We start from the raw sequence: 13,366 nt of genomic DNA on the forward strand, positions 1-13,366 counted from the left end.
TTTGGCCAATCTCATCTAAGCCCCCCTCCGGACCAGTAAGAGTACTGCTACTCCATAGTATTAGTATGAGGCTTACCTGCAGCGACGGTTTTACCTAAACAGGTAAGCTGAGAAAATAAAACATAGAAGAGTAAAGATGAAATAAAATAGGTAAACCCGGAGACGGCTATCCCGGCGACGTAGCTATAATCTGTGTTTTTAGCAACACTACTACTATTATGGTCCAAAGTTGTTGATTTGGAAATCGCCTGTCCCAATGTCTCCTGTCATCAGTGATGGATTATTTCTCCGACCCCAGCCATCATGGCGGCCAACCATCGCAAGATAGAGCCAAGTATGCCCGTGCCTCGAGCGCAGGTTAGAGACCCATTAGCACATGCAGCGAGAAAAAGAGATAAAGATAAAGCAAGTCTTGATGGACACGATACTTTTGTATGAGGACCCTCATAGGCAAGTAGACCCAGCCTAGCGCAGTTAAATGTTGATTTGAATGAATCAAAGGCTTGTCGCACGTACGATTTCAATTCTGTAGGACTACTTATCGCCCTATACTATCTGAAACTAATCTGCTAATTTCTCACACGTAAAATTAATAACTAGAGAATGTACTAAACTCTAGTAGAAAGCTTACTACAGCACAATTATTACCAATCGGAGTCAAATCAACCATTTTCATCGGTTTATCTTTCTCTCTTTGTTATATAAGCTTGTTTCTCCTTTGCATACACTCACAATCCTCTTACGGTTTGGGGGGGAGGGGCGCATTAGCAAAAACGCTCGTGCGAAAATCAAGAGATCACTAACCCACCTGCAGCAATGTGGCCCTGGGATGACGGGGCGCCCAAGCCCACAAATTTGAGTTACATGGTTAGAAAACAAGGGATTGGGGGATGGGGGGGTTACCATTAACTCAGTAGTGTTGTGTAACTAGTACTTAAAAGTTTTATTGTTCTGATTAGTGCTGCTCACCACTGATTTCTCCGCATGCAGTCTATCGACTAGTAGTACCCTTACCCTTCCCACTTCCTACCCAGGACCTGTCTACTCTTCAAACGAAACGAAATGAAACGCTTCCAGATATAGTTAGTAAGTTACTACAAGCCTGGTAAACGCTTACACACAATACTGTATCCAAGGTAGCTAACTACGGTATGCCCCTCAGCTGAGAGGTGGATCCAACGCCTTCAACATCATCAACAACAACCTTTAATCATCATCAGCATCATCATTATCCTTTGCCCAGCTCTCCAAGCAGCCTGCAGTGAGAGCCGGGTGGCCACCATCGAGGGGGCTCAGAAGGCAGTTGGGAAACATGATTGGCTACGACCGACTGGTATGTCTCAGTCTCTGGGACAAAGCCGGATTAGCCGCGTCTGAAGATTGGTCCGCAATTTGCTCGTTCTCGAACCGGCGGCACGAGCTGCAGAGCAATTCGAGTCTAACTCATTGCAATAAGCTGCGTTTAAATTTGCGCTAACCGTATACAGCTTAGTTGTGGGAAATTGGGTATGCAGCTAAGTTCCACTCCAGTATCTCCTCAGTACGGAGGTGTAGTAAGTAGCGGGACCTGGGAGCGTGTGGGCCCACCAAAAGTGATTGCCATCATTGGACGTTGAGAGTTAGTAGGATTGTTTACGAGGCAATTATCTCTTCTTCCCCTAATGGTTCGAGGGTAATAAATAATGCCTCAATGTGTATGTGTATGGGTATGCTTCTTTCACCAACACGGAAGACACATTTGAAGAGAGCAGAAGAATATTAAGCCTCTCAAGACACCTGCAAGTAGCATGGCTTATGTTGCTTGAATCTAGGGTCTTGAACTGCAGAAGAGCTTGCAGGGCTCCTTGTATGACTGGAAGAAAAGTATAACGAAATTAAAAATGAAAGAAATAAAAGCTATTATGATATTATACTGTTGTTCTGTCCATCTGTATGGCGAGAATCAATCAAGTCTCAGGAAAGGAACAATTCTCGTATGCAAGGGATTCAAAGCATGAAAAAGGCAGGGACGCAATTCGTTCAAAATGCTGACTGCTTCGTACTTACTTGCTTACGGTACAACCTTTACCCTCCCCCCTCTCCACACAAAAGAGCCAAACACCAGCGGGAGACCAAAGTAAGTACTGAAGTAGGAGAGGATCAAGTGTGACAGGCTGACAGGATCACAAGCCAGTCCTTGTGGGACCAACCTCGAAAGTCAAAAACACCTGCATCCTTTCTCGGTGTTTTCTTTCGTCGCGGGCCCCTCTCAGGGCGTGCTTGGCCCCAGCCTTACACCTGCCAGTGGAAATCCGTATCTAGATAATATTTACCTCCATCTCATGGTCTGGAGTCTAGACTTGGTGCCATTTTGGGTTGGGCGAAAATCTCACCCATCCTGTGCTGATCACCAGTCCGATTCTAGCATGACACGAAGACGGGATCGCAGCTGCGAGGTGAATCTTTGGGGGGTGGTGGCCGCCGCCCCAGTCACATGTTTGTTCTGGTCGGTCAGGTCGGGGCTAATTAAGTCATGGAACTAGTACCTCATTGGCTCAGCTGCTGTGCCCGACTCTACGGTTATGGTGGCCTGCGCGTGCTTTTGGAAAAGAGGCAAAAGCAGGTTCCTTGACTGGCCCTGCTTAGAGCGTCCGTCCCTGGCCACTTTTTCTTTTTCTCAGGGGTGTGAGGGAACCAATGCTGATTATCCCCAATCTGACGTCGAGAATGGCACCATGTCGTCATTCTGAGTTCCCAGGTTGGGTTGAGTGGATTATAATCTGCACATTCTAAATTTGGTCTGCTTCAGGTCCCATGTAGGACCGGAATTATCATTACCATTACCATTGTCATTACTATTTTAGAAGGAAGGAAAAAAAGTTCGAAAGCGGGAAATTGACATGAAAAAGCCGGGTGCGAATGTACAAGTAGAGATTAATTAAATACACATTAATGGGATAAAATAGAACAGGATAAAATACAAAAAAAAGATTCCATTAGCCGATGAAGCAGAAGAAGGATATTCCAACTGAACTGATTGAAGTGGCACACCGCAACCGGACGGACCGCCAACCCGCGGGGTGGAACTGCAGTCTAATCCAAGCCGATTCGATCCTCCCCTCTGCCTTCTCCACGCGTGTGGGGCTTAAAGCTACTGAATCTGGTCAATAGAGACCGCAGAAGACAACTTAACCGGGTCAGATTTACTACCTACCACCGAGTAGATACTTCTAACTGCAATGGATCAGTGAATATCCATGGGTACGGAGTGCAAGACTGCACTGGGGAGAACTAACTAGCTAGCTAGCTAGTAAGATTCAGCTAGTACCTTGAAAACCACCCAATCCAAGAGACCGGCTTCCTCCCTGCTGTTGGCCGGACCCAGTTTGGCTCCGATGTCCGAAAGCAGCAGCAGGGATGGCTTGTCGCCGTGGAACAGACAGCCACCGGTTCCTTCGCCTCTGTGGCCCTTCCTTTTCCTCTTTGTCTGGACTGGACTTTACTCCATACACTTCTCCCAAAGCCCAAACCCATCGGGAGGATCTCGGAGGTGAGAGTGGAGTTCATACCGCAAATCCCGAGGTTCCGCGGCGTATTTCTCACGGGTGACGGCTTTGACTTGCTCAGTCGATCTTACAGACCAGAAGAGACCTGTGTATACTACTGTCGGGATCGTTACTGGGATCCCAAAACAATGACTGATACTCAACAAATAAAAAATCATGTCCGTTGCGCGGAAGTCTCAACTCTCCCCGACTGAGTCTAGAACGCTAGTGAGGGGCTATAGCAACCGCATTCGGGACATGGTGCGTTGGGATGTTTTCGCAGTATCTATCAGTCAACGCTTCGCAAACATCCTCCGGCCCAGCAGCGCTCCACTCCGAATTTAATTTCCGCACCGGCACTATCGCGTGGATCATCTAAGCAACGATCGGCATTGTCGCAAAGCATCCATCATGTCTCTTCAGTTCCTGCTTGTGACGACGTCCGAGCGAGCCGTTGACCCCCTAAAGTAGTGTCCACCGAAATAATCCATCGTTTTGCACCTACGTTGGTCAGTCCTGGAGTCACACTCGGCTGATCGGCTCGATGGAACCAGCTTAGAAGGTATTTAAAATGACAATAGAGGAGAACAAAGACGTTGGTCTCTCTCAACAAAAGAGCTCGCGAAATAAGGCAAGACAGCATGTCACAAGGAAAATGCAAATATATGGTGGATATCGTATGTACGATGCCGAGAAGCCCCCATAAGATCATACATATGGCAGCAGGCAATCAAGCAAATGAATATTGAAACCAAGAAAGGATTTGGAGGGTACACATGAGGGAAAAAAAAAGCAATGGTCAAGATCCAGGTACCATGGTCCATGTCGCTGAATCACAATTGACTTCTTCGAAGCTGTGCAGTGTGCTAAAGCCCAGGCCGGACAAGCAGTCGAAATTACTATCGCCATCAACCTGGGGTCGTTATGTTAATACGACGGATCTTGTTGCACGCCAAGTAAACGGAATGGTCACTTACACAGTCCATGATCACAGCCTCGGCGCCTTGCTTGCGGATCTGTTTGATGCCCAGCAAGACCAACCCCTGCATGACTGTGGCGTACTCGCCCACCGAAGGCGAGATAACGGGGGATGAGATCCCCCCCGCCGGGACTTGAATAGACTTCAACGCGGGCATGTGTTCTGCCAGGGTCGCCCGTCCGTTATATATGACTACACTTCCCAAAATCGCCCCATCGCCAGGCCGTGTGGCCCGGATGATGCCACAATGTGGAGCCCCTTCTAGAGCTACCCTGTAGATGTCGATGACACCTTGCCTGGAGTTCGTCTTGATATGATCAAGGATGGAATCCGCATAATCCCAGCCATGGACGAGGTCATAGGTCACATCTGCATTCTGAAGGCCATAGACCAGCCCCTCGGGTGGCGTCCAAGTGGTCAAGTTGCGGAGCACCACCCTGCAAACAGGCCGCGAAAGTGCCGTGTTCCAGCCCAGGTTCGCAAACCATTGCCGCAACCTTTTACGTTCTACTGGGTTCGCCGATGGGATGCCAAGATATATTCCTGGGAGTCGTGAGCCGAGCTGGAATCTTTTCACCCCTGTTCGCTGAAGAAGGGTTCGAATGGCGCGGCTATGGAGTGAATTGCCAATCGATAACTTTCGTCTCGCAGGATGGACAATCAAAGATCCAATAACGCCAGTTCCCGTGGAGCGAAAGAAGTACGTTGAACAAAAGCCGTACAATGCTTGAGTGCTGCTGTTTCGAACGACAAAATGCGCTTCGTCAATCTCCTCCCGCCGAAGCAGGAAGCTGCTCGATGTTACGCCCAATAACTCGGATCGTTGTCCTTGGGCGCAATCTTCTCTAACTGCATCCAAAAGAGAATCTAAAGAGCGTGCATCCCTTTCCTCATTCCAAGTTTCTACCAGCCAATGCTGTCTTGCTTGGTGCAGCTTCTGACTGCGGCTTATAGAACCAGGCAATGAGCCAACCGGGTTCAACTCCCCATAGAGCACTTTGACCAGGGCCTCCAGTGCGGTCTCAGTGAAATCGTAAGTGCAAATATAGGTTCCAATAGACGGATCCATTGCGAAGTCGTATGGGGAACTGGCAGCGACAACAATGAGTGGTTTCTCACGAGCTTCACCAGATGGGGTAAACTGTGATCTACAGATCATGGAGACGTGCTTAGTAAATCCATGCTGGTATAGATTTCTGTTAGCATCTGCAGTAACAACAATCACTGCGCTGGCCCGGTCAATGAGATTTTCATGGATCGGACGCACGCCGTTAGCCGTGTAGGATGTATGCAAGACACGGCCACTCCTCTGCCGCGAAAGAGACCGTCCGAGCTCCTTGAAGACACTTTCGCCGCTTAGCACGGAAGCCGTCCGGTCCCACGATATAGGATCAAGCGACATGTTTGAGTGCTCACTTACGGAGCGGGATACGGCTGAGGCAGGCAGCGGCTTCACCAATGGTGTAAGTAGAAGTAGCTCTTCGTTTGATTCCAGGATGTTGGAAAGAGGAATGAGGTTCTTTTTATCCCGCACCACTGAGATAGAGTTATTGTATGCTCGGGTCGAGAGGCTGGTATGAGACGGTTGCATCTGCGTAAGCGAAGGGATGCCGGGAGGATTGAGGGCCCGCTCCCAGGAGGTACATTTGGCTTTCAGGTTGAGAACTCTGCGTAACGACTGCTCTATGCGGGCCCGCCCAATAATACCGTTCTCCACGCCGAGTTTCAGGCCATTGATGGCCTCTTGCTGCACCTGGAATGACCGGCAAAGGAGGATAATGTCACATCCTGCATTTTTTGCCATTACCGTTCCTCCGCCAACGCCAATGTTGTGCGTGAGTGCCTCCATTTCTAGACACTCCGAAACGACAACGCCTTCGAACTTCAGGTCCTTACGTAGCAGGTCATCGACGACTTGCTCACTCAGACAGGCATGCATGACGTTCACCCCAGCGGAGGACATCGAAACACCCCCAACCATCATGGAGTCCAGCCCCTGGACAATGGCATTGCGGAAAGGTACCAACGCGGTGAGACTGAGCTGTTCCAGTGACTCCGTGATAATTGGGACATCGGTCTGAGACCCGAGAAACTCCAAGTTACCATATGAAGGAAAATGCTTGCCACAGGTGACCAAACCTGCTTTTTGGTAGCCCCTCATGAACTCCACGCCGTATTGCGACACCTCTTGCGGGTCGTCACCAGTGGTGCGGACGCCCAGAGGCTGATTCCGTACGTTTGTGAGTACGTCTAGAACTGGACCGAGGATCCAGTTGACGCCGACAGCCTTGAGCTCCTGTGCAGTGGCCGTTGCGACTTCATGGGCCAGAGTTTTCGATCCCGTAGCGGCGATACCCATGGCGCTAGGATACTGTCGGATGTATATCTCATCATACAGGCTATTCACGCCTCCATTTTCTTGATCCAAGGCGATGAGCAGTGGCACCGGGTGGCCGGCATCCCGGGCAATTGTCTGGAGTTCCAGGACCAGTCGCGTTGCATCCTCGGCAGCTAGACGTGGATCAGCATCCTGGATATACAGTATGGCAAGCGATATGACTGCAAGGCAACTCCTTTCAAGGTCGGAATGATAAATGAAGAAATGGGTAGGGTGCGGAGATACATTTAAGATTTTTGGCAGAGAGTAAGACCGAGCCCAGATGGTAGTCTTTGATCAATGTGCGAATCTGAGGGCTAACAGATGTTCCGTCGAAGCCCATCATAAAAAGCTGGCCCATCTGCCTGCCGAGGGACAATGTGGCAGCCTAACCGTCAGCCATGATCGATGGATAGTAGAGATGCAACGATGAGGAGGGTTTCCGAAGGGATGAAGGGTGAGCCACGTGGGATAAGAAGGTAGATTGGATGTTAGGGATGCATGGCAAGAATAACCCGACGAGGACGAGTAACATATTTTCTTTCTTCCGGAACAGGCAAGTACAGAAACTAATCTTCAACAGATGGTGTAAATTCGTAACTTGGGAAGTATCGATGGCGTAAGGAACCAGAAAGGGTCGAATAATAGAATTCATGGAGAATAAAAGATAAAAGGGAATGCCAAGGCTATACACTCCTACCTGTCTAGATCCTCCCAGCCAGGCGGCAGCATGTCCTCTTTGGGAGCCATGAGAGCCCGGCGTGGGAAGGAATGTTGCGGGTGCAATGGCGGAGAAAGGAAATCTCGGTTCGGGATGATAGATGGGGGGGGAGGTGGTAAGTAGCAACAATGGCAGTAATAGTAGTAGTAGTAGCACTGATATGGGAGGCACTGTAGGTATGGAACGGAACGCAGCCACTGATCGGACGGAGTGGAGGGATTCCCAGTCAATAAGGTAATCGGTTGCAAACGTCAGAGAAAGTGAGCGGACACGCGCCGGCGCCGGCAGTCGATACCAAACTAGTAGTAGTACCTTCTGCTTTAGCTCGCAAGCTTCATAAATTAGATAAAGCCCGGGCGAATCGTAAGAAGAGATTCAGATGATGAGTGGCCGGTTGAGCGAGCCTCCAATCTTCCAGGAAGGGAAGTCCTGACTAACACCTCAGGCTACCACTGGTAATGATAATCTTGTCTGTCTTGTCTGTCCAAGATCCGGTCGACTGCCGCGCTGACAACAAGCAGGTAATCAAGGAGCCAATAACTCCCAGGAAACGGAGTTTTAGAGTACCTAGAAACCAGTGTATATAGCCTTGTAGACTAGACTCTAGGTAAGCTTAGGAAGTGCCTTAGTTCAGGAGGAGAATGAACATTAGAAGATGCCCATCCTATAGTCCATCGTGTAGATAGAATGATAGTCGAATCAACATGGATGGCAGGCAATCCTTCCTCCCTGCACCGGTCTCGGTATTGGCATGTCCAGCCCCCATGTGCTGGAAGAATAGATGTTCCGCCGGACAACCTCCGTCAAGAGCTCACGTGGTGTACCGGAGATACATTCACCTTACAATACCGAAACGATGACAGATAGGAAGGATTTCCAGTTTGATACGTACCATACAGACGCCTCTCGGACGGGTATGTTTGTACCATACCTTACCAATTGGTCACAGCGGAGGGAGCCTGCAGGGTTGCATGGGTCTGTGACACACAGGGCTTGTTTCCCCGGTTTGCCGCGATGGCCGAATGCAACGGCAGCGCCCGTCAACAAATTCGAACCAATTGAATGAAACGGAAGCACTGGGACGCTGCCCCGTCGGGTTAGGCGTGGGCCCCCCACCCTCAACTCTTTATCAGTTGTTATCATCAAACATGATAGTACGGAGACATAGTGAGTACCAAAGTAGTATGCCAGTGACACCACGGTCACCTGCCTCGGGGATGTCCTCCTTGGCAAGCTTCTTTGAGCATCTTCTCAGCCGATTCGCCCCATGCCACCCCCTTCTGCAACATCACGTTGTTGTTGCTGATGATACCATTTGGTGACAATCGCTTTTTCATTTTTCAATTTTTTCTTTTCACCCACCCCTCCCGGTCTCTCGGCTAACCCGTTCAGGTTCTTTTGCAGCTTCCTTGATAGTAACGCGGAACTCTGATTGGCAGCCTCATAGGACTCATAGTTCTTGAAAAAAATGACAAGATTACCAGCAATGGAAGCGCTGCGTCATCGGACAGCTACCTGACTACCAACCTGATACCTGTGAAATCTACCTTGGAGAACAATTCGACTCACGCATTCCTGTCAGTGAAGGCAAACCCTTTCACTCGCTCGGAATATACTCTTTTGGTGTATCATAGCGGCGAGGTCGTCGTCATCACCTATCGTGGGTGATCTGGGCGTTGTCTCGATGTAGATCTCACTTGAAAGTCTAGTACTACTACTAGAGTACTAGTAGTAGTACCCGGCTATGACACGCCCAGCACGTCCATGTATCATTCCTGTCACACTCCACACGGCCGATCGATCCAGACCTACCGGATAGACTGGGAACTGCACTGTAACAGAGCCACGGTTGGGATGGAGCTGCCCGCTCTAACAATCATTATTAACCTCCCAACGGTACCCTGCCTCATTCTTCTTCCTCTCCTCTTCGCATCTCCCAAAGAAAAAAACTTCCCACCCCTCCAACTACTTCTCTACTCTCTCTCCTTCTTACTCCTCCTTACTCCTCCTTACTCCTCCTCATCTTTTTTCTACCTTTGACATTCTTCATACACATCCCAATCTCCCATCATACATCTACAAGCCATCCTGACTTCCATTTCTTTGTCCTCGCTGTTGCTGTTGTGACACCCCTCATTGTTATCGCCCCTTCATTCTTATCAGTGACGTAGTAGTCTTCGCATCCACCTTCGGATTCCTTCCATCATGTATGATACCCGTCCCTGAGAAGCGGCTTCTTATGGATCTCAACTAATGTCCCTCTTTAGGAGAGTAATCATTAGAGAGACTAGCATTGAAGCTTCACAGTACATTGCAGATTACATCATCCGTATGTCTTCCGGAGACCCCATCATGCTTCCATAGTACTCTTCGTTGGGCCACACATCGATATGTCCATTTACTAAAGGTGCTCTACTAGGTCGCATAAAGTCGTTCAAGCCAAGTGAAGATCGGCCTTTTGTGCTGGGACTCCCGACTGGTAGCAGCCCTGAAATCATCTATAAGACACTAGTGCGCCGGTACAGGGAGGGTGATATCTCGTTCAGAAATGTCGTAACGTTCAATATGGTATGTATTCTTAACTCCTCGTGCAAGCAGGGCTGGTTTTCCTAACTGAACTAGGACGAATATGTTGGACTGCCTCGTGACCATCCGGAGTCCTACCACAGCTTCATGTACAAGCACTTCTTCTCCCACGTGGATATTCCGCCCCAGAACATCAACATCCTGGATGGCAACGCACCCGATCTCGCGGCTGAGTGTTCGTCTTTTGAAGCACGAATCGCTCGCTATGGCGGTATTGAGCTCTTCCTGGGTGGCGTGGGTCCAGACGGGCACATTGCTTTTAACGAACCAGGCTCCTCCTTGAGCAGTCATACTCGTGTCAAGACCCTGGCATATGACACAATCTTGGCTAACTCGCGATTCTTCGGCAATAACTTGGACCTGGTGCCGCGGAGGGCACTGACCGTGGGCATTCAGACTATCATGGATGCTCGTGAAGTTGTCATTGTGGCTACCGGTGCCCACAAGGCTCTTGCTGTGGAGAAAGGTCTAGAAGGCGGCATCAACCACATGTGGACACTCTCAGCGTTGCAGCTACACCCATATGCGCTGATTGTCTGCGACCGAGATGCAACTCTGGAGCTGAAGGTCAAGACTGTCCGGTATTTCGAATCAATCGAACAATCTGGTACGGATGCGCGTACTCAAGGTCCGCCTCTGGTCTACAGACCCAGGACATACGTTCCTGCCCCAGTGGGGGTCGGGAAATCGCAGCCGTCGCACATCACTCCTCAAAAAGCACCCAAGGACCTCCGAATCAACACGGAACTCAACGCATCGGTAGAGGATGAGGAACTCACACCGGACAGCATGTCTTCACGTATGGTTGACTCGGCGATTGGAGGGCTGGATTCGACACTGAAGGGAGATATGTTCTTTGATCATATGGGCTCACGGGTTGCATCGTATTGAGTTGGGGGGCAAGGTTGAGAGACTATCTAGCTCGAGGGGACAGTATCCGACCGACTTTGGATTGTTGGTAGATGGTGATCAATGGGGGATAAGGGCTGAATCGTAGATTGCGCCGGGGGTCGTTCATTTGAACTCATTTTGCTTTGTTCTTTTCATTGGCATCCATTTCGCGAACTTGATAGCTAGACGAGCTGTCTCTTTGCGGTATGCATTGGAAATTTCTGTTTTGTGTGCCTGGAAAGATACTAGATGGATTTACATGGCGTTAATTGCTGAACAAACATAGATTGGCCGAGACTGTACAAAAAGACGAATGAATGACACGTTATATACATTGGTATGTTGTCTGATAATTATACATATTGTTCCGTTGCTATTTGCGGGTAACGAAGAGATATTAGTGTAAATTGATAGTATTAGTACGAGGATACTACTAACTACACGTATAGTGACGTCTTGAACGACTTTCGACATTCAGGTATATGTACTTCGTTTCATTCATCTGTTTCTATAGACATAGACATACACACACAAACACACATATATATAGGCAGGTCATTAAACATACTTCATTTACAGTTTGGCGAAGACGGTGGCAACGGCGCCGTTCATATCCACCAGGGTGCTCTTGTTTCTCACCCAGGCTTCAATGCCACGACGACCGTTCTCCACGCCCACGCCGCTGTTCTTCCAGCCACCGACGGCCATCTCGGCCGGACTCTCGCCCCAACTGTTGATCCAGGTGATACCGGCCTGCAGTTGATCGATGACCCGGTGGGCCAGGTTGAGGTCCTTGGTGAAGACACCCGCAGCCAGACCAAGCTCGGTGGTGTTTGCCCGCTTCACCGCCTCCTCGACAGTCTCATAAGAGAGGATAGACATCACAGGACCGAAGATCTCCTCCTTGACAATGCGCATGTCATCCGTGCAGTCAGTGAAGACAGTGGGTCGGACCCAGTATCCGCTTTCCAAGTCCTTGGGGACTTGCGGCTTGCCCAGCCCACCATACAGGAGAGTGGCCTTATCCGTCTCGATGCCGTGGCGGATGTAGGAGGCCACCTTCTCCATGTGGACAGCTGAGCTCAGGGGTCCCATGTTCGTGGCCTCGTCGAATAGAGGTCCCGGGCGGATGTACTGCATCTTCTCCAGAAGGCGCTTTTCGAAAGCAGCCTTCATGCTCGAGGGAACAAAAACGCGGGTACCGTTGGTGCAAACCTGGCCAGTGCTGTAGAAGTTGGCCATCATGGCACCATCCACGGCATTCTCCAGTTCCGCGTCAGGAAGAACAATGAGGGGACTCTTGCCTCCAAGCTCCATGGTCACGTATTTCATGTTGCCGGCGGCGGACCCAGCGACCTTCATACCGGTGGACACCTGGCCCGTGAAAGAAACCTTGGCAATCGTGGGGTGAGCAGTCAGGTAGGCACCCACGTCGCCTGCACCATACACCACGTTGAAGACACCTGCGGGAAGACCAGCTTCCGTGTAGATCTGAGCCAACGTCTGAGCGTGAAGCGGGGTGAATTCACTCGGCTTGTAAACCATAGTATTTCCCGCAGCCAAGCAAGGAGCAGATTTCCAGAGCGCACTGATAGTATTTTGTTGGATTTCAGTTGATGTCCAAACCCCGATTGTAGGGAGGGGAGGGGGGTGTTTGTAAGTTGTGCTTACATTTGGATAGGGTAGTTCCATGCGCCGATACCCGCGCAGACACCCAGCGGGGCCTTCTTCGTGTATACCCATGCATCTTCCCTCAATTGGGTGGTCTCGCCATTCAGACCACCGCCACCCACCAGGTTCGCATAGTACTCTAGGACATCGGCACCAGTGACCACATCCACGGTGCTCGTCTCCGTGTAGGCCTTTCCGGAATCAAAAGTTTCAACACGAGCAATTTCATCATTGCGCTCCCGCAGAATGGCGGCAGCTTTCTGAAGGATGCGGGCACGAGCGATGGCAGGAGTCTGAGACCAGGAAGGGAAGGCCCGGTCGGCAGCGGCGATGGCCGAGTCTACATCGGCGTGTGCGGCGACTTGAATCTCGGCCAGCGGGGTATCGTTGGAAGGGTTGAAGGTTTGGAAAGTCTTGCCGGAGGTGGCAGGCTGGACCTTGCCATCATAGTAGAGTTGGCGTGTAGGAAACGGGAGGGACGACATAATTAGAAGAGATGAGAGATGAGAGATGAGAGATGAGAGATGAGGGATAATGAGGGAGAAAGTTGATGAAGTGTGGTAAGACCACTGAAAGGAGATGATGGGATTCAAGAAGGTTGAGAAGAAGGGGGGGGG

At 50.0% G+C, this 13,366-nt stretch overlaps 4 protein-coding genes across 4 annotated transcripts; 2 read left to right on the forward strand and 2 right to left on the reverse strand.

Moving 5' to 3' along the window:
* Positions 1-2,039: 2,039 nt before the first annotated feature.
* On the forward strand, positions 2,040-2,540 carry ASPBRDRAFT_673952 (uncharacterized protein; the record flags this gene model as incomplete). The annotated part of the gene is made up of 2 exons (XM_067628882.1): positions 2,040-2,116; positions 2,138-2,540. Coding segments are annotated over 2 exons (462 nt in total), but the record flags the coding sequence as incomplete, so codon positions are not given.
* Positions 2,541-4,230: 1,690 nt separating this feature from the next.
* Positions 4,231-8,006, reverse strand: ASPBRDRAFT_42867 (putative beta-N-acetylglucosaminidase). Its single transcript, XM_067624884.1, has 4 exons — positions 7,581-8,006; positions 7,127-7,245; positions 4,502-7,014; positions 4,231-4,437 (listed from the first exon to the last, which is right to left on the reverse strand). The coding sequence occupies exons 1-4, from the start codon at positions 7,628-7,630 to the stop codon at positions 4,324-4,326; spliced, it is 2,796 nt and encodes a 931-aa protein (XP_067478775.1). The 5' UTR covers positions 7,631-8,006; the 3' UTR covers positions 4,231-4,323.
* A 1,718-nt stretch (positions 8,007-9,724) lies between these two features.
* Positions 9,725-11,309, forward strand: ASPBRDRAFT_567393 (putative glucosamine-6-phosphate deaminase). Its single transcript, XM_067627614.1, has 4 exons — positions 9,725-9,808; positions 9,869-9,930; positions 10,021-10,169; positions 10,224-11,309. Coding segments are annotated over exons 1-4 (1,068 nt in total). The 5' UTR covers positions 9,725-9,806; the 3' UTR covers positions 11,079-11,309.
* Positions 11,310-11,523: 214 nt separating this feature from the next.
* On the reverse strand, positions 11,524-13,362 carry ASPBRDRAFT_42872 (betaine-aldehyde dehydrogenase). Its single transcript, XM_067624885.1, has 2 exons — positions 12,750-13,362; positions 11,524-12,666 (listed from the first exon to the last, which is right to left on the reverse strand). Exons 1-2 carry the CDS (start codon positions 13,232-13,234, stop codon positions 11,652-11,654), a joined length of 1,500 nt encoding a protein of 499 aa, XP_067478777.1. The 5' UTR covers positions 13,235-13,362; the 3' UTR covers positions 11,524-11,651.
* Positions 13,363-13,366: the final 4 nt, after the last annotated feature.

Source organism: Aspergillus brasiliensis (assembly GCF_001889945.1).
Source record: "Aspergillus brasiliensis CBS 101740 unplaced genomic scaffold ASPBRscaffold_6, whole genome shotgun sequence".
Lineage (NCBI taxonomy): Eukaryota > Fungi > Ascomycota > Eurotiomycetes > Eurotiales > Aspergillaceae > Aspergillus > Aspergillus brasiliensis.

Bases quoted from the DNA above. Each gene is read 5' to 3' on its own strand.
- ASPBRDRAFT_42867 (XM_067624884.1), bottom strand. From the start codon at position 7,630: ATGGCTCCCAAAGAGGACATGCTGCCGCCTGGCTGGGAGGATCTAGAC. The intron at 7,015-7,126 runs GTATCTCCGCAC...ATCCACGTCTAG, and splicing joins CTCTGCCAAAAATCTTAAAT to CTGCCGAGGATGCAACGCGA. The intron at 4,438-4,501 runs GTAAGTGACCAT...TAACGACCCCAG, and splicing joins AGGCTGTGATCATGGACTGT to GTTGATGGCGATAGTAATTT.
- ASPBRDRAFT_567393 (XM_067627614.1), top strand. The intron at 9,931-10,020 runs GTATGTCTTCCG...GTGCTCTACTAG, and splicing joins CATTGCAGATTACATCATCC to GTCGCATAAAGTCGTTCAAG. The intron at 10,170-10,223 runs GTATGTATTCTT...TAACTGAACTAG, and splicing joins ATGTCGTAACGTTCAATATG to GACGAATATGTTGGACTGCC.
- ASPBRDRAFT_42872 (XM_067624885.1), bottom strand. From the start codon at position 13,234: ATGTCGTCCCTCCCGTTTCCTACACGCCAACTCTACTATGATGGCAAG. The intron at 12,667-12,749 runs GTAAGCACAACT...AAATACTATCAG, and splicing joins TGGAACTACCCTATCCAAAT to TGCGCTCTGGAAATCTGCTC.